The 19,227-nt window shown below is 42.0% G+C and overlaps 1 protein-coding gene across 1 annotated transcript in view; it reads left to right on the top strand.

Annotated features, from left to right (window-relative positions):
* The window catches only part of TTC28 (tetratricopeptide repeat domain 28), a 582,431-nt gene that overhangs the window by 422,607 nt on the left and 140,597 nt on the right, over window positions 1–19,227 (top strand). Inside the window, exon 8 of the mRNA XM_010828858.1 lies at window positions 4,875–5,382. Coding sequence (XP_010827160.1) covers window positions 4,875–5,382 — 508 coding nt within the window. The remainder of the gene's footprint in view (window positions 1–4,874; window positions 5,383–19,227) is intronic.

The following is a 19,227-nucleotide window of genomic DNA, read 5'->3' as shown; positions in this document are numbered from 1 at the left end:
TCTCTTATCTTTAACGAGTTTTATAGTTCTACATTTTACATGTACTGTGATCCGTTTTGAGTCGGTTTGTATGCAAGGTGTAAAGTCTGTGTCTAGATTCGCTTTCTTTGCATCTGGATGTCCAGTTGTTCCAGCACCATTTTTTGAAAAGACTGTCCTTTCACCTTTGAATTACTTTTGCTCATTTGTCAAAATTAGTTGATTCTGTTTGTGTAAGTCTAGAGAATTTTCTTGAGTGTATGAGTGACTAAGGAAATGAACCACCCAACAGACCCCAGACACTCTAATATCTTTGTCAGTTTTGACCACTTAAAGTGCTTTTACCAACATTTTGTATTGCATATACCAATAATTCTAAAATGCCCTGGAGTAAAGGGTGGATTTTCTTATGCCTACCTTAGCAGAAGAGTATTATGAGTAATATGCTTTAGCATATGAAGATAATAACCCTTCCCATCATCAGTGGGGCAAGCTTCTTGTGTTGTCTTTTTAGTTTTGGTAACATAACATCATGTTCTATTTTCTGGTCATCTGTCTCCTACCACATCTTTGAAATGAGACCCCTGGGTTGGGAAGATCCCCAGGAGAAGGGAATGGCAACCCACTCCAGTATTCTTGCCTGGAGAATCCCATGGACAGAGGAGCCTGGAGGGCTACAGCCCATGGGGTCGCAAAGAGTCAGATATGACTGAGTGATTGACACTAAGTGAGTGTTGTCTTGGTTAGGGTAGGTAAATAAATGAAAATTAAACATTTTGAGCATCTTCTGTGAACCCTGAAAAGAGCTCTTTACAATTTCTATCTTATGTTGTACTCATCAGAGCACTGCGAAATATTAATATTCCCATTTACATATAAAGAAACTGAGGCTCAGAGAAGTGGCATAACTTGTGCAGTATTACATGGTTTTCCTTTGAACCCGTACATGCCTGATTCCAGAGTCTGTCCCTATTCTTCTCCACCCCTCTGCCTCTTGGGTTGCAGGTGGTAATGCCTTAGGTTCATGGGCACTGAACTGGCAGGGGATACAAGATGTGTGTGGACTGGGACAGTAAAGATGAAAAAGTGTATTTCTGGTACTAGTTGTGGGAGTATTTCCCCTGTTCTTAAAACTATATGCAGTTAATCAGCAATTATGTCAAATATTCTCTATCTGTGTGTTTAATCATCCCACAAAATAAAACCCTTATGAAAATATATACAATAAGGGGAAAAACATTCTAGCTGTGAAGGAAAGCATGTTTAATTCTTCAAAATAATATTTAATAGTATCATCAATGTGGTTATAGTTGGGGTAGTTTTGTTGTTCTTTAGTCGCTAAGTTGTGTCCAGTTTTTTGCAACCTGTGTAGTCTTAGATTTTGTCTATTTTATGTCCCAAACTGAAAGTCCTTAAAGGTGATTTGAAAAAATATGAGCCAGTTTCCTTCTCTAGCTTCATGTCCCATGAAAGGACTCATCAGGTACAGTTCTTCTGCAAATACTCAGGTTACAGAGCAAGGGGTAATGACTCCTGTGTGTGAAGTCTGCAGCTGGAAATCATGCTTTGGCAAGACCATGGGTAATTTATCTTTTGTAAAAAGAGAAAAGTGTTGTCTTATTCCAACCAGATAGTTTGTTAGCATAACTATTTGTGTGCATTTTGATATTCAAATACAGATGTTCCAAAATGTTTCCGCTGTGGGAAGCAGCTGCTGCTATTCTAGCACAGAAATCTCAATGAGATTAATATACAAAGGCAGTGTGAACCTTAGTAGCAAGTATAGCATCTGTTTGAGGTGGGGCTTGTGAGTCCCCTAGATAGCGGGTCTTCATATTCTCCTTAACAGCCTGAAACTATTGTTTCAGATCTAAGCTTGTTCTGAAGGAATAGGAACAAAGACAAGTGATTAATTTGTAATTCACTTAGCTGATAAATATCATCACATGTATTTGCCCAGCGGCTGTAAAACACTGGCCTTCATTTCCAGTGGCAATTGATAGGAATACAGATGTTGGGTCACAATGACTGATGTTTTCAGTGCTGTTACTAGCTTCTGCTCTGGTAGCAGAGCTCAGCCCTGCCAGCTTGCAGTCATAAAACATCCATCCACACCTTAGTGATGGCGTTTACAGAGAACTTCACAGTTTACTCAGGACACTCGCACGTACTGCTTCATCTGATCCCATCCTAACCCTGGGAAGTACACGTGCTGTCATTATCAGAACAGTTTACATATAAAGAAAACACAGGTGAAGGGGTTGAATGACTTACCAGGGTGACACAGACAGGGCCTCTGACTCTAAATCCTGTTCCATCCCTGTACTACGTCAAGCAGCCTTTCTCATTTTGGAGGCTGTGATGTGTGCTTCAGAAACTATATTGTCCTGTCTGGAGCTGCCGGTTTCCAGGACACCCGCATGAGGAGTCCCAGCCTGATGGTGCTGCCTGCGACTGGCAGGTTCCAGGGAAGAACTAATGCAGTTATTCTTCCCTCTTTCCCTCACACCCCAGAAGGGAAATGCCCCAGGACTCCCTTTCCTTATGTTCAGGAGAGCTTGAGCAAATGAGCTCCTATGTCTCTCTGGCATTTACAGAAATGAAGAACCAGAAGCAGAAGATCCCTGGGCTGTCATTTGGAGTTGCCATAAACCAGAATTTCTAAGAACAGTGACGCCCGGGGTGCTGTGCCTGCCCCAGGCCTTATAAATCTATTCCCTGCAGTGTTCAAGGGCTCATTGCCTCCAACCAGACCTACTGTTTGGAATTATCTAGTGAATTATTTATGGTTTACACATTTGACAGAGGCTCATGGCTAAGTTGGAAAACACTCAGTTCCTGGCTTACTGCTGGGTCCTAGAAACATCTGTCTGGAAAACCAAGGCTCAGAAAAGTGAAGTTTCTAAAGGTCCCAGAACTCGGAAACAGCAGCACAGTTTTGAACCACGTACGTCTGATTCCAAGCTATACTAGCCCCAGAGTGAGGGAGCCATGTGTTTTACTTTGAGGGCAGCAGAGATTTGCAGATGGGAGGGTTTGTGAACTGTGTTCTCTCTAGCTCCACTTGGGCACAGAAGGACCCCTGCGAGTAAGGAGGGGAGGGCCAGTTACAGAAGGGAAAGAGAGAGACTGAGCCCCTGGGCCTGCGGCAAGGAGGATAGAAGCTCATCGGGTGTGGGGTGGGGAGTTGTGAGCAGTAGAAAGGCCCATGTGCAATGTGCTGACATGAAGTCTTAACCTCTGATCCCAAAGAGGTTCCCAAAGTAGGAACCAGAGGCCAGTTCACGTCCAAGTGGCATGCTCTTGGGTGACATCATTGCTGCTTCTGCCAGAATCATGTTGCTGCAGGATTGTGATGTTCATGGAATTGTTTCTGCTCTCCACCACTTAGAAAAAAATACAAAAAAGTACATTTCTAAGTGTTTATTTCCTCTCTGTTTCCCTCAGTCTTTTTGTGGGACCATCTGTGAAATGATAAAAGCAGCTTAAAGCTGTATGGAACCTTTGGCAAATACACAATTTGCAAGCATCATGAAGATGGTCAGTCTCAAGTCTCTATTTCAGAGGCAAAGAAATAAGGTAGCAAATCACTCACAGCTATAAAATATTAGTAAAGGTGTTCTGAAGCACACAGACGTGGAACACATCTGATAAAGCAGTGCCCTCATCCAGGTGGGATGGCCTTCCCTAGCCTGGGGGCCCTTGTGAAGATTGCTTGCCCATTTGTGACAGTTTGTTTTATCATTTGTTCTGCCAGGATCACATGTTCGTGGTAGAGGGAGGGAGCATCCCAAAGAAAGGGGGCTGCGTGGCTCCAGCTGTAGGTTTGGTGAGAAGGGAGAGGAAGACAGGCAAGCTGCTGAATGAAAAGAAGGGCAGGAAATGTGCAGTGTAACTGCCTTTTATGTCTCTGCAAAGGAGTTAGAAACTAGAGGTGAGACTCTAAGACTGTCTGCACTTAGTAAGATTCTCGAACCCATGAACACATGTAACATCTCCTTAGTTATATTTGTTTCCCTTTGGTTCACTATACCAATAAAGGGGCATTTTCATTAAAACCTTTAAGACAAAAAAGAGGTCATGTTCTTTTCTTCAGACAAGAACTGCTTGAGTGGCAAGCAGTGTGAGGCGACCAGAAAGATAGCATCTTTCTGCAAAGAGGCTGAGGCCAGAAGAGGCTAGAGACAACAACAGCAGAGCATAAACAGCAAAAGCGGTGGGGAGGCCCCGTGGGGACCACCCCATTCACAGATGCAGTTGTAACTGTCATTTTCCTCTGGTTCTCATCTCATCTAAGCCCTCCACCACAGCCAGCACTGATGAAGTCACACTGAGAGGGCAAGATAAGAGAACAGGACCCTCCAGTGGGTCCTGGGTCACAGAATTATCAGTCATCATTCCTGATATCTCCCTTGCTGTTAGTGTATCCATTTGCTTTGGGAGAAGACAAGAATTGAGAAATGCCCAGGAGTGCAAAGAGCCGTGCATGGAGTTCTCCTATGAATGTCCTGTGTTATATTACATGTAATAATTAATTTTGATTTTCTTCAACATTTCCTTGTAACTGCAGAGGTTAATAGCTATTAACAGAGATATAATATCACAATATTAAAAATGTCAAGTCTTTAAGATGAAGGTTATATGACACACAACCTGTTTCTGTGAGATTCGGTATTGGAAGTTACTGATTAAATTGCCATTGTCTTTTATTAGGAACTTGCTGAGTGGAAGCACTGTTTTTCAGTTCTGCATACGTCTGTAGACCTCTGATCGAGACACCATTGGAAATTATATTGGATGGTTACAGGCAAACTCTCAAACATTTTATCTGCTGAAACAAACCAAAGCCATTTTCTGATGTGCTTTCTTTTCTCTGCGTTATCCTTTCTCTCCAGGCAGCTTCATCAGCCCTGAGCAGTCTGGGCCACGTGTACACAGCCATTGGAGATTACCCCAATGCACTGGCCAGTCACAAACAGTGTGTTCTTCTCGCCAAGCAATCCAAAGATGAGCTTTCTGAAGCCCGAGAACTCGGCAACATGGGAGCTGTGTATATTGCCATGGGTGACTTTGAGAATGCTGTGCAGTGCCACGAGCAGCATCTGAAGATAGCCAAGGACCTGGGGAACAAGCGAGAAGAAGCCCGGGCCTACAGCAATCTGGGCAGTGCCTATCACTACAGGAGGAACTTTGACAAGGCCATGTCTTACCACAATTACGTGCTGGAGCTGGCGCAGGAGCTGATGGAGAAGGCCATTGAGATGCGGGCCTACGCTGGCCTGGGCCACGCTGCCAGGTGCATGCAGGATTTGGAGAGGGCCAAACAGTACCACGAGCAGCAGCTGGGCATTGCTGAGGATCTCAAGGACCGGGCTGCAGAGGGGCGAGCATCTTCCAATCTGGGTAAGTACAGGCTTCCTTGCGGGACCAGGGTCAGGGCCGTGGACTGGAAGTTGCTGGAGTGACCCACTATCTTTGACAGGAATCTGTGTGTTTATTTTCAGTAGTCCTCCTTGCTTGTGTTATATTTTTCCTTCAGATATATTTCCTTGGAGCCTGCCTGCTCTAAATCAAAGGATCCTTTCTGTCATCCCAGCGCTGTGAGCGTTAGAATGCTGAAATACTGGAAAAACAAAACACCCCAACCTTTTAATCTTTCTAGAGAGAAGAGCGAGCAGATTTATCTAATTAGAGAGAAGGGGAATGAAATGCAGATATAAAGCTACGTTTGGTTTAAATGAAAGGGAAGCTGCTAGGAAGTCATCAGTGGAAAGGAATTTGAGAGGATTTTTGTTTAGAGAGATTTCTTTACTTGGTGACTTTAACACGAAGGAAATGTATTTTTTCCTCTCAATGTGTGTATATTCACAAGTGATACAGTATTAGTATAAATGTATAATTATTATTATTTTTTTTTGAAAAATTTAAGAAATTTGCAGTGTGTTTTGATACACACACTGGGTTGGGCACAAGGTTTGTTTGGGTTTTTCCATAAGATGTTATGAATGAATGAATAAGATGAATGAATTTTTTAGCCACTCCAATACTTGGTTACAGTTTTAAGCCCTTTATATATTTGGATGAATTTATAAGGAATGGTAAGAGGTGATAAGTATTAGTGTCTGGCTACTTCTTAGAAGATATTGGTAGCTTTTCTCTGTACCCAAGCAGATGTGGGTACATAATGAACCAAGAGAACAGATGTGTTCAGAGGTATAAGCTGAAGTCGTCCTTGAGCCTGGAGCCTGTGTTTGTGCCGCAGGAAGTCAGGGTGGGAGAGGACAAGGAGACAGTGAGCTTGTTGGCACTAGCGCACGCTTAGCAGGTAGTGGCAGTGCAGTATAGAACTCAGTCCCCTTTGCTTATGTGACCTACAAAACCCTACTTCTCTGCATATAATTTTAGCACTACTTCTTCTTCCCCTCTGCCTCCGCTTACTGTAATCATATGTTTCATTAATATGGTTGTTAGAATAAGTCTGACAAATCCCTGAAGATGACACTGAAGATGAGATCAGAATGAGAACCTGGAGAGTCTGATAAAAACTGTAGAAATAAGTTCTTGGTATTATATATTCATTCAACAGATTTCAGGTATTTATTGAATCATTACTGTGTGTTGAATCCTGGAATAATTGCCTCAAGTGATAGAGAAGTTTGAAAAAAAAATGCTTGGCCTCAAAGAACTTGTAATTTAGTTGGTAAAATAAGACTAACCCACAGGGCAACGATGGACTCCCTACAGAGCAGAGTTAATGATGTTGCCATGAGATTCCCGGAAGGGAGTCCCTGAGGAGTGGGAGTAGTCTGGAAGGCTTCTTGGAGGGCATGGCACCCAGGGGAACCTTGAAGAATAGCTGAGATTTGGCCAGAAATGGGATGGCCTTGATGGCAAGGGGAATGTGATACAAAGAACTTGATACGATAGGTTGGCCTGTCTGAGGGACAGTGGCATGATTAGCCTTCAGGAATGTGCTAGAGGATGGTAGAAGATTATAAGATTATTATGAAAAGTAGGCAAGGAACTGCTAGCGAACAGGAACTCCTGAAGATTTTGAAATGTAGGAGGGAGAACACTGACTAGATGTTTCAAGAAGACAAGTTGGGCAGTGGCATGTAGGAGAGGCTGGAGGGCTTGGAACCTGGAGTGGAGAAGGCTGTGCCTGTTGGACAGTTCATCTTGTGTCAGAAATCTATCATTTTGATTAGTTGTATTTTCCAAAGACTTTGTTCATATAAATTGTTGGATTATTGGCATAAAGTTGTTTGTAATACTTCTGTATTTTCCTTTTAATGCTGGTAGGATATGCCCTGTTTCATTTCTGTTATTGGTAGTTTGTATTCTATACCTGTACAACAGCCCCCTCACCCTTTTCTAGATTATTCTAACTAGAGATTTATCCATTTTCTTGATCTTTTTAAAGAACCAACTTTTGTTGTTGTTAATTTTTTTTCTATCGCTTGTCTTATTTTTTAATTTCATTTTTTTTATTTCATTTTTAGTATTTTCTTTCTGCCACTTTCTTTGGGTCCTCTTTCTAGCCTCTCAAGGTTGTAATTTAGGTTATTGATTTTAGACCTTTCTTATTTCTAATACAAGCATTAAAAAATATAAAATTTCCTCTAATCACTGATTTAGCTGCATCCAATAATTTTTGATATGTTTTTGCTTTCATTGGGTTTAAATTATTTTCCAAAATATTTTATGATTTCCCTTTAAACCCTGTGTTGTTTAGAAGTACCATTTAAAACATTTGGGATTTTCCTACTTTATTGTTATCAAATTCTGGTTTAATTCCATTGTAGTCAGAGAACATACTTTGTAGTATTGCAGTGGGTGTCTCTGCAGGGGCTGTTTTGGTCAAGGTAGTTGATGGTTATATATTGTTAGCATCCACTGTCTGGCATGGCCAGTGCCCTCAGGTAAACAAAGACTCTTAGACTGGGCAGTCTAAGGGTTATAGAGTGCCTCTGAGAGCCAAGGGTAAAGGCTGGACCTCTCTGGGCAAGGTTAATTATTTACTGTGTAAGTGCATATTAAAATTTAGATATAATAATTTTAGCTCTAGAATTTCCATTTGGTTCATTTAATTAATATTTCAGTTTTCCTAAGATTTATGTGTTTATTCATTACATGTATATTTTCCTTCTCGTAGGCAGCTCTAGTTATTACAAAAGCTTATAAAATCTTGCTTCTAGTTCCATGTGGATCATCTCAGAGTTACACCCTTTTGATTGCCTGTTGTTGTCATTACTTTTTAATAGCTTGACCGAGGTATAATTCACATAGCATACTATTTATCCCTTTAAGGTGTGTGATTCAGTGGTTTGTAGTGTAGTCACAGAGTTGTGCATTGATTGCCTTTTGTTTCGAGTTTTTAGTCACATTTTAATGTACTTTTAGATACGGAATTATATCCAACATTGTCAGTGATATTTTAGAAAGACTCTGGATTCTGATATAGTTTTCTTAGCAGTATTGACTTTTGTTGTTGTTTTACCAGTTAACTTAATTCAAACTCCAGATTCTGTCTTCCCTGTGATTTCAGGCAGCTGAAATCTCTGTTCAGTCTTTCAGCTTTCATGGAGCTGCTTAGGTCCCAGGTGCTCAGACAGTAAAGAATCTACCTACAAGACAGGAGACCTGGGTTTGATCCCTGGGCTGGGAAGATCCCCTGTGAAGGGAATGGCAACACTCTAGTATTCTTGCCTGGAGAATTCCATGGACAGAGAAGTCTGGTGGGCCCCAATCCATACAGGTCACAAAGAGTCGGACATGACTGAGTGACTAACACACACACACACACATGCGTATTTCATGAGTTAAACAGAGATTTGTGTAGAATTTATACTCAGAATTCAAGGCTCCCCACTGTGACTCTCTCTGGGATTTTGCCTTTGTGTTTTCAAACCAGAAAGATGGTGTATATATACTTGAGTTTTAGTCTCACCACATAGCTCTGGTGGGGTTTGCCCTCTGGTCCCTGCCACCACAAAATGCCCTCTGGCAATTCAAAAATGGGAAATTGACCTAATGCCATTCCCTTCTGCAAAGAGTCAACTCCAACCTTGCTAACAATTTCTCATTGCTTTTGGTTGCACACCAATGTTTTTAGGTAAGTTCCTTCCCCTTCCCTCTCTGTACGAGCCCCCTGCCCCTTCCACACCAACCCTCCTGCCCCCTGTCAGACTCTAACTGTTATCTGTAGGTGGGTGTGTCTGATAGGAGCTGCTCCTCCGTTACTGGAAGTGGAACTCTTCCTATCTGTTTTGCTATTGTTCAGTCGCTCAGTCATGTCCAACTCTTTGCGACCCCATGGACTGCAGCACACTAGGCTTCCATTCCTTCACTATCTCCCAGAGTTTGCTGAAACTTAAATCCATTGAGTCAGTGATGCCATCTAACCATCTTATCCTCTGTCATCCCCTTCTCCTGCCCTCAATTTTTCCCAGCGTCAGGGTCTTTTCCTATGAGTTGGCTCTTCCCGTCAGGTGGCCAAAGTATTGGAGCTTCAGCTTCAACATCAGTCCTTCCAGTGAATATTCAGGGTTGATTTCCTTTATGATGGACTCATGTTTGGTGGTGGTTTAGTCCCTAAAGTCATGTCCGACTCTTGCGACTCCATGGACTGTAGCCTACCAGACTCCTAACCCACTACAATTTGATATGTACCTTTTGTACCCTGAAAAAGATCAACGGTGGTTTCCTGCTGGCTCAGTTGAAAGATCTCTTGATCTCACCTCTAAATTTCCCTAATCAGTACACAACATTTGGTAGGCTTTACTCTTTGGTAAAATTCTCTCCTCCTTCAGTTTCTGGGAAGCACCACTGTCCTGATTTCTTCTTGGCTGCTCTTTCTGTACCATCTTCATTGGCTTTTCTTTAAGAGGGGGAAAAAAAAAAGAAAAGTTACAAAAGTGGTACTTACTTTTGTTAAAAATTCTTACACTATGAAAGGGTATAAAGTAGAAACAAGAGGTGCAGCCCTTACATTCTTTCTTCCGCCACACTCTTCAGAGCTAATTGCTGTTGGCAACTTGGTGAGACTCGTTCCAAACCTTCTTATTCTGCACGCAAACACACAGTGGTACAGTCACATATGTAAATATACACACGTGTGCACAGGTTGGTCCTTTTTTAAAAACTTGGATCATGATGTATATCCTTTTCAGCCACCTGCTTTTTTTAGCCCACGTTCCCTCTTGGGCTTCCCTCTGTGTCATTATTCCGATTCCCTACTTTATTTTTAATGGCCCTTTTCCATTGTGTTGCCATGTGTTAAATGTGGGAGTTCTTGTATTTTGTTCCTGATTCTTTCCCCTTCTTTGTATCTTGTTCTTTATAATTTACACCACCACACCTTCAGCTGCTGCTTCAGCACACATTGTTTCTAAACTTGTTTTCACCAGGTCTGACCTGCTGCCTGAGATTGTTTTCACATCTTCAGCTGCCTAGTGGATGCTTCTTCTGATTTTCATGCTGATCTGACTAAGTTTCTGAGTCCAAATGGGAAATATCTTTTTCCTAAATTAGCTGCTTCTCCTAGCTTTTTTATTCTGTTGATCACAGCCCCATTCTTCTAGTCATCTCTATTAATTTTCTATTGCTATTGTAACATATTGCCACAAGCTTAGTGGTTTCAGACAACACAAATGGTTTCTCTTACAGTGCTGGAGATTAGGAGACTGAAATTAATTTCACCAGGCTGAGGTCAGCGTTAGTGAGCCTGGTTTCTTGGCTCTAGGGAAGAATCAGCTTCTGGTGGCTGCCTGTGTTTGTTGGCTGGTGGCCTCTTCCTCCAGTTCCAGGGTGTGCCACTCCAGTCTCTGCCTCTGAGTCATCATATTACCTTCTCTTCCCACCCAACTCCTCTTGTATCCCTCTTTAAAAAAGGCTATTGTGTTTACATCAAGCCCACTTAGTAATCCAGAATATTCTTTTCAAGATCCACAACTTAATCATACCTCCAAAATCCCCTTTGTCATGTAAAGTAACATCCACAGTTTCCTGGGATTAGAATGCAGACATTAGGGAGGGAGGGGTTTGTCATTCAGCTTGGTCATACCATCCTGACTTAGAAATCTAAAGTCATCTTTGATTTCTTACCCCACCCCACCCCCTTTTTTTCAGTTGACACTCAATCTATGCTATGCTAAGTCACTTCAGTCGTGTGCGACTCTGTGCGACCCCATAGACGGCAGCCCACCAGGCTCCCCCATCCCTGGGATTCTCCAGGCAAGAACACTGGAGTAGGTTGCCATTTCCTTCCCCAATGCATGAAAGTGAAAAGGGAAAGTGAAGTCATGTCCGACTCTTAGCGACCCCATGGATTGCAGCCTAACAGGCTCCTCCGTCCATGGGATTTTCCAGGCAAGAGTACTGGAGTGGGGTGCCATTGCCTTTTCCGGACACTCAATCTAGCAGTTGTCAAATAAATATTCTCATTGAAGTGTTTTATTTTTCTTGCTCCTTTCCTGGTTGCCCAGTCTGTTGCAATAACCAACTAGTTGGGTTTTCCTCACTACCATCCCCTCCCTCCATGTGTCCTCCATCCCACATGTCAAGAGTAGACCAACCTTCCTAAACTGTACCTCAAAATGGGGCCTATCATGGTTTCCATTTTTAAATTCTGCTGCTCCTCTGTCCATATTCTTTACCTAAAACTGCTTTTCCTTCTTCTCTAATCAAGCCCCGCTGGCTGTCCTTTCTTGCTTTAATGTATTTTCTCAAGCTATTTCTTCCAGTTAGAAGAACTTCTGTGTCTCTATTTTGCTTGTCTAAGGTTTGCTTATCTTTTTAGTAGTATCCCAGACACCATTCGTTTCTTGAAGCCCTCTCTTGATAACAAGAAAAGTTATTTACCTTGTCTGAGTCCTGAGTCTACTTTAAAAATTTCTCTTATTCTATGTCTATTTAATCATAAAATATGGTTATTTGTATACTTGTATAATTACCTCCACTGGATTAAAACGCGATGGATGTGTGAACGAATAGCATTCAACTCCATGGTCCCTGTATCTCTGAGTATAACTGTTTAGACATAATGAGAACTCAGTAAGTGTTTATATGATTAGACTGGATGAGTCAAAGCTCATGCCAAGATGTTGTGCCTTGGTGGGATTGGAAGAATAATGGTGCCTTTGGAAAGAAACAGGAAAGCTGAGAGGCGGAACTTGCCAAAACCTGTTCCTTATCAAACGTGGTATGTTTGTTTTGGACATGCCCAGTATGTGTTTCTCTGGATGTAACATGAACAAATAGAACTAGAAACAAGTATTAAGATGGCATCATCCTAATGACACCTATAAGGTAAGAGAGGAAAGCCAGTCAGGGAGCCTGAGTCAGGATCACAGAGGGTGGAGGTGATCCAGGTAGAGTTCAGGGAGAGGAGAACCTCAGCATGTGGAAGGCATATCACTTGTATCAGAGAAGCCAAGGAGAATGAGATTTGAGTCACTAAGAAGGTTTTTTGACCTTAGAGGCTTTCTGTGCATGTCTGAGGGAGAAGCCAATAGAACTTACGGAGATGGAGAAAAAGAGAAGATGGAGATGATGAGAAATCTTTGCCCTTTGGTGGTCAGCGTGTACCAATATTTACCATCCACCTTGTAGTTGATTTAAAATAAAGCAAATAGAAGTGATTTAGACTCTTTAGGTTTCTTATGAACAACAAAGAATCGCTTAGGTGTTTTCTAAGTATGTCTTAATTGTGAAAATAACGCTAATGTAAATTTTGCCTGAAAAAATGTTCATCTTGTCTTTTTTATGCTCAAAACAACAGTAGTTGCGTGATCTTATTTCTGTAGCGTCTGGTTTTTTGGTAACCTTCTTTATGGTTCTTATTTTGGTAGTTTGGAGTCAAATCTGCTAGGCTGCAAAGTATGTCACTTGAGTCAGGACTCAGTTCAAGTCCTCTTTCTCTGATCGTCCCAGATCTTCTCACTCATGGGGGAGGCAGGCAGCAGTGCTTCTTGTTTTTCTTTGAGATAAGCTGCAGTTAGAGAAGTGAGAAGGGGGCGCATTAGAAAGATGGCTCCTCCCTCCCGTCCTTCCTTTTTTCTTTTTCTTCCTTTCTCTTTCTGGATGAAGGTGACCACTTTGCTTGCCACAATGCCCCTGAAACACATACAGAAGTGAACATATTTCAGAAACTACTTCCCATGCACAACAGTGTCAGAGCTGGTTCTGTTTCTAGTATTGGGTCAGACATGAGAAATGACAACAGGGCCTAGGGTGAAATACCTAATTATCTATGGAAAATAATTAAAAAATTTAAAATATCTGTGCCTTTTGAGTCAAAAAGATGTCTGATATCTGGAAAGTAGCTTATTTGGGAAAGAAAGGGAAATGGGAGTTGTTTTATGTTATACTGGAATTATTTTATTTTATATTGGGATGTAGTTGATTAACAATGTCTTAGTGTCAGGTGTACAGCAGTGATTCAGTTATATGAGTACATGCATCTATTCTTTTTCAAATTCTTTTCCCATTTAGGTTATTATAAAATGTTGAGCAGAGTTCCTTGTGCTATACAGTAGGACCTTGTTGGTTATCTATTTTAAATATAGCAGTGTGGGACTCATGTTCATTAATTCATTTGCTCACTTAATTATTTATTCTTTTGCACAACAAATATTTCTCGAACATTAGTTATGTGACAGGCACTGTGCTATCTTTTATGAATAAAGCTGGCATAGTTCCTGTCCTCATAGAGCTTATGGTTTTTCATTTACCAAGCTTATATTGAGATCTGCTCTGTGTCACATATTTATATTCATTTTCATATTTAATCATCTCCACAAACCTATGAGGTCAAGAGTATTAATTAATTTTACATATGAGAAAATCACAGCCCAGATAGATTTAAACATTTCTTTATCTATTTGGTTTCAAGAGACCTGTAGCATAAAAGATTTAGTAAGATCTCATAAAATGATGTAGCTTCTTTTCCCCATGTTTTCAAACCAACGTGGGAGTCATGTGTTTTGGTAAAAGTTTGGTAACTATCCTGGTGGGTATACACACAGTACAGCAAGATAATGGTCACCAAAAGCAGGACTCACAGCTGCTCTAATTCTAGGATTTAAGAAATATCATCTGAATAACTTTTATAAAAATTATGTTTACAGACTCTGACAATGTGAATCAAAAAATTCTAAATTCCCATAGGAAGATGGAGCAGTATTACATGTTGTATACATAACAAACACACATTGTACCTTAATTATATCGTATTCCTGATTACATTTTATGAATTAAGTAATTACTGTGAACACATGTAAAACACAATATCTTGAAAATTCTTGTAATATGTTTCTTTTGTAAGAGAAAAAAATTCTGTCATATGGCAGTCACTCTCTTTTACCTATTTTTCACATTGCAATTTTTATATGTTGGGTTTTCTTTAGGCAGAGAGAGGTCTAACTTTACAAGTAAAATGTTAGTAATTGTAGATAGTAATTAATTTACACTCATTGGGTATTTATCTTTGAACATCCACAGTATGATTTATGAGACTGCTTTCAAAATAGCCACTTAAGATACTAAGATACTGAAGGGTCCATAAGACCTCACAAAGAAGTTCTTGCTACAGCAATGTAATTCCATAACATTTGTGTTTTATGAAGTAGATTGGTATTTATGAGGTATACTATGAGGTAAATTGTTATTATTCCTTTTCACTGATGAGGTTCCAGAGATTAACGAATGTCTGTAATTCACCAAAGGTTGTGGAGTAAGAGGCAGAGTTGAGTCTAGACTTCCAGTCTCTGATTCCGGTCCTCTGATCCTTCCATGAGGGAGCATTCCCGTTGGAATGGTGGGTGGATTCCAGAGGGAGCCATGCTGAGGTTACTTAGCCTAGGGCGAAAAGCCACACCCACCCTCCATCCAGAGGAAGATGAGAGAAGAAGCACACAGGAGGAGCCTCGGCCACTGTGAGCGGCGGTCCCAGCCTGTGCTCCCCGGGAAGGACAGGCACCATCAATGGGGGAGCAGGCCTCTCTCCTCTTTCCCTGGAGGGTCTATTTTCTGTTGATTACTCGCACTGAACTAGATACTTTGTGTGTGTTATTTCATGTCATCTTCACTACAGAGCCTTGTGGTAGGCATAGAAGTAGAGGTACTGGCCCAGGATCGTACGGTTTATAAGCAGCAGAGGCAAGCTCCAAACCCAGGTTTACCTGCTGTCATCTGCGACAGCTCACAGCCTCTTCTGAACCCCATGCACTTAATTGAACTGTTAGTTCTTACTTGAGACTCATAGACGAGACTACACAGATTGTCAAAGTCTAGTTAAGATCCATGCTGTAGGAATCCAAACCACACACCTCTGCTTTCCTTTCAAAACAGTTCCTATTCAGGTCATGAAAAGGGGAAAAATGTGTCCCACAACCTGAAACAGATTTTTCTAGACATCTAAAAAAAAGTAACAAGAAAGTGCTTTCCCTGTTTGAAAGGAGAAATGAAAAATAGAGAGCGTCAACCAGAGCAGGAGGTTTTTCTGATCAAGCACCGGAGGACTCACAGAAAATGATTCAGGCCCTCATTACGGTGGTGACACACACATCCTGTGCTGCGCCCCACACCTATCAGTACCTAATAAATATTAATAATATTTATTCTCTCCTTTAGGTCAAGATTTGTCACCCTGCTTGTCTAGACATTGCCATTTAAAGGGAGCTGTGATTTGCTTACAGATATAGCACGTCTGTAAACATGTGAGCGGCGACGGACAGGGCAGTAAATCTTGGTCAGCGCTGCACTTTGGAGGGTTGCAGCCGAGGCTGCAGAACTGTGGTTGGAATAATGAAGTGGGTGCTCGCTGCCAGGTCCCAGGGTCTGTCTCCAGCAGGCAGAGCCTAGCAGTAAATTAGCTTATGTTTCAGCTTGGCAGTTGGCACTTGGTTCATTTGTAGATGCTAATTGTAATCTGATGTTATCAGCAGCAGGTAATTGAAATGGTCTTGATGAATTACTTAATTTCTTTTAATAGCTGAGTCTTCAAGAACTGAATAAAGAAGATAAGGTGATCAGGAGGAAAATACAACAGCTCCATCTTTCTAATTAGTGCTTGGAGGTTTTTTCTTCTTTACACAAATGATTATGAACATGTGAGGCTGAATAGGTTTATGTGTCAAAAGCCCCCATGGGGGCATTTCCCACTAGTCAGCCTAGTCCTGAGCATTGATAACACTTCTGTTAGGACTTCAGAAGGGAACATTTGAGTGATTACTTTGGAGAACATTGATTTCTGAACACAATTTCGTTTTCCCAGACTTAGGTGGGCACTGCCTTCTGGGGGTATTGCCACTTTGGCATTCACTGAGCCTTCAGCCCTTCTTGCATGGCTGTTCTGTGTGAGCAGTGCTACCTGGCACTATGCTGTGAGCAGGGGAGCCTCACAATGAGGTTTAGTCGCTGGCTCCTGCCACCTACACCTGGCGCTGGCACACCTGCCCGTCCCTGAGTCTTTCCATCTGTAGCAGCTCCTGTGTAGCCATTTGCTTTGCCAGCAATGGTGGGTGCAGATGTGACCCCAGGTCCTGCCATCTGTGCTGGACACTGCCTGTTGGACCTGTGCCACATGACTGTAGTGGGCTTTGCAGGGTATTTCTTGTAGAAACATTTGGCTCTGTTTTAGTCTCATGTTCATTCCTTAAGGAATCCATCTGTTTTGAGGTCAGTCTGGAGGAATTTACTTTTTGATTAATTTTTTGAGAAAATCAAAATAACAGTGGAAAAAGTTGAACATTTGAACTGGGTCTCTTAGCTAGACATTCAGATGACGTCTGTGGTTCTTCTTCATGGTGAGTTCCTGTTACAGGTGAAGATTCCAGGTCTCTAAGTCGCCAATACGATATTGGCAGTATTGCCTTTGATGGTTTATGCATTGCAGAGATACTGGTACTGTTCTACTTCTTGATCTGGGGTGGTAGTTACATGGCTGTGCTCACTTTTGAAAATTTGTTCAAATGTATGCTTAAAATTTCATACCTTTCTGACTATATATTATACTTTAATTAAAGGTTTACTTTTAAAACCACATTGCTGTCTGTGGGCAGAGTAGAATTGGAATGTTATGCCTTTCTTGATCCTAATCCATGACCATGGCCTTCACCACCATACACCAAATCCCCACACCCAGACCTCACTTCCATCTGAGACATCTGTTTATTCCTGCTCCCTAGACAGCTCCATCTGCCCCAAATAGGCCTCTGTCTTAAGTCTGTGACTTCATGAGTTGACTCTGGGTGGGCTCTTGGATTGGAGCAGAAGGACCAGCCCATGATTAGAAGCTTGAAATGTGCAGCCTTGACCTCCCCATCCTCCAAAGCTAGGAGAGGAACTAGAAATGGAGTTTTTAATAATAATTGATCACGCCTATATGAGAAAGCCTATAAAATCCTAATAGTAATCTGATATACATCATGAGAAACGCTGGGCTGGAAGAAGCACAAGCTGGAATCAAGATTGCCGGGAGAAATATCAGTAACCTCAGATATGCAGATGACACCACCCTTATGGCAGAAAGTGAAGAGGAACTATAAAATAGCCTCTTGATGAAAGTGAAAGAGGAGAGTGAAAAAGTTGGCTTAAAGCTAAACATTCAGAAAACGAAGATCATGGCATCTGGTCCCATCACTTCATGGCAAATAGGTGGGGAAACAGTGGAAACAGTGTCAAGCTTTATTTTTTTGGGCTCCAAAATCACTGCAGATGGTGACTGCAGCCATGAAATTAAAAGATGCTTACTCCTTGGAAGGAAAGTTATGACCAACCTGGATAGCATATTAAAAAGCAGAGATATTACTTTGCCAACAAAGGTTCGTCTAGTCAAGGCTATGGTTTTTCCTGTGGTCATGTATGGATGTGAGAGTTGGACTGTGAAGAAAGCTGAGCACCGAAGAATTGATGGTTTTGAACTGTGGTGTTGGAGAAGACTCTTGAGAGTCCCTTGGACTGCAAGGAGGTCCAACCTGTCCATCCTAAAGGAGATCAGTCCTGAGTGTTCATTGGAAGGACTGATGCTAAAGCTGAAACTCCAGTACTTTGGCCACCTCATGCGAAGAGTTGACTCATTGGAAAAGACCCTGATGCTGGGAGGGATTGGGGGCAGGAGGAGAAAGGGACAACAGAAGATGAGATGGCTGGATGGCATCACCGACTCGATGGACATGAGTTTGAGTAAACTCGGGAGTTGGTGATAGACAGGGAGGCCTAGTGCGCTGCGTGTGATTCATGGGGTCGCAAAGAGTCGGACATGACTGAGCAACTGAACTGAACTGAATCTGATATAGGGGGTTCAAAGAGCTTTCATGTTGGGGAACACACCCACACCAGAAGGGTGATGCACCCCAACTCCACGGAGACTCCTCTGGAGAAGCTCCTGCGCTCAGGATCCTCCTAAGGTTGGGCCTGTGTTTCTCTTCATCTGTCTGTTCAGCTGTATCCTTTATCTTGCCCTTTAATAAACTGGTGTTTGTGTTTCCCTGAGTTCTGTGAGCTTCTCTAGCCAATAGTCAACCCTGAGGAGGAGGTTGTAGGAACCTCTTGTGTATAGCCTGTTGGTCAGAAGCACAGAGGTTGAGACTGGTATCTGAAGTGGGAGTGGGGGTGGTCTTGTGAGATTGAGCCCCTACCTGTGGGATCTGACGCCAGCTCCTGGTAAACAGGGTCAGAATTGAGTTGAATCCTAGGACACCCAGCTGGTGTCTAAGACTCACTTGTTACCTGGGGACATCCCCTAACACCAAGCTTGATGACCAGCAGTGTTGGAATGAAATGTTCTGTGCAAGTGTACAGGAGACTTGGGGAGAGAGAGACAGTGGGAAGAACTGTTTTTTTCCTAGATAGGAAGGCAAACACTGAGACTTTTTCATATATACACCTAGCATATATATTTTTCAATAACCCTAAACATTCAGAAAGTATTTCTTGAGCACCTACTATGTGCCAGAAACTGTTGCCAGTGGCTGTGTGGTAGATAAAACAAGCATTTTAAGTGCTTAAAGGAGGGGTACTGAGTGACTTCAGAAATTATTATATGGGGTGCAATTTTAATTGAGGTAGGGGGTGCCAGAAAACTCTTCCCTAAGGAACTGGCCCCAGTTGGTGTTTCTAATGCTGTTTTCTGTCACCCTACCCCTCACTCACTCCTCCGAACCTCTGCACTCGGTCTTTCCTTTACGGTTTTCCTCACGCCATTTCTTCTGCCCTGAGTAGTCCTTCTCCTTCTGTCAAGGCTTT

The sequence above is a fragment of the Bison bison genome, unplaced genomic scaffold (assembly GCF_000754665.1).
Source record: "Bison bison bison isolate TAMUID 2011002044 unplaced genomic scaffold, Bison_UMD1.0 scf7180017864495, whole genome shotgun sequence".
Lineage (NCBI taxonomy): Eukaryota > Metazoa > Chordata > Mammalia > Artiodactyla > Bovidae > Bison > Bison bison.
Note: the sequence above shows the minus strand (reverse complement) of the source record. Positions and strands in the feature narration are given on the sequence as shown.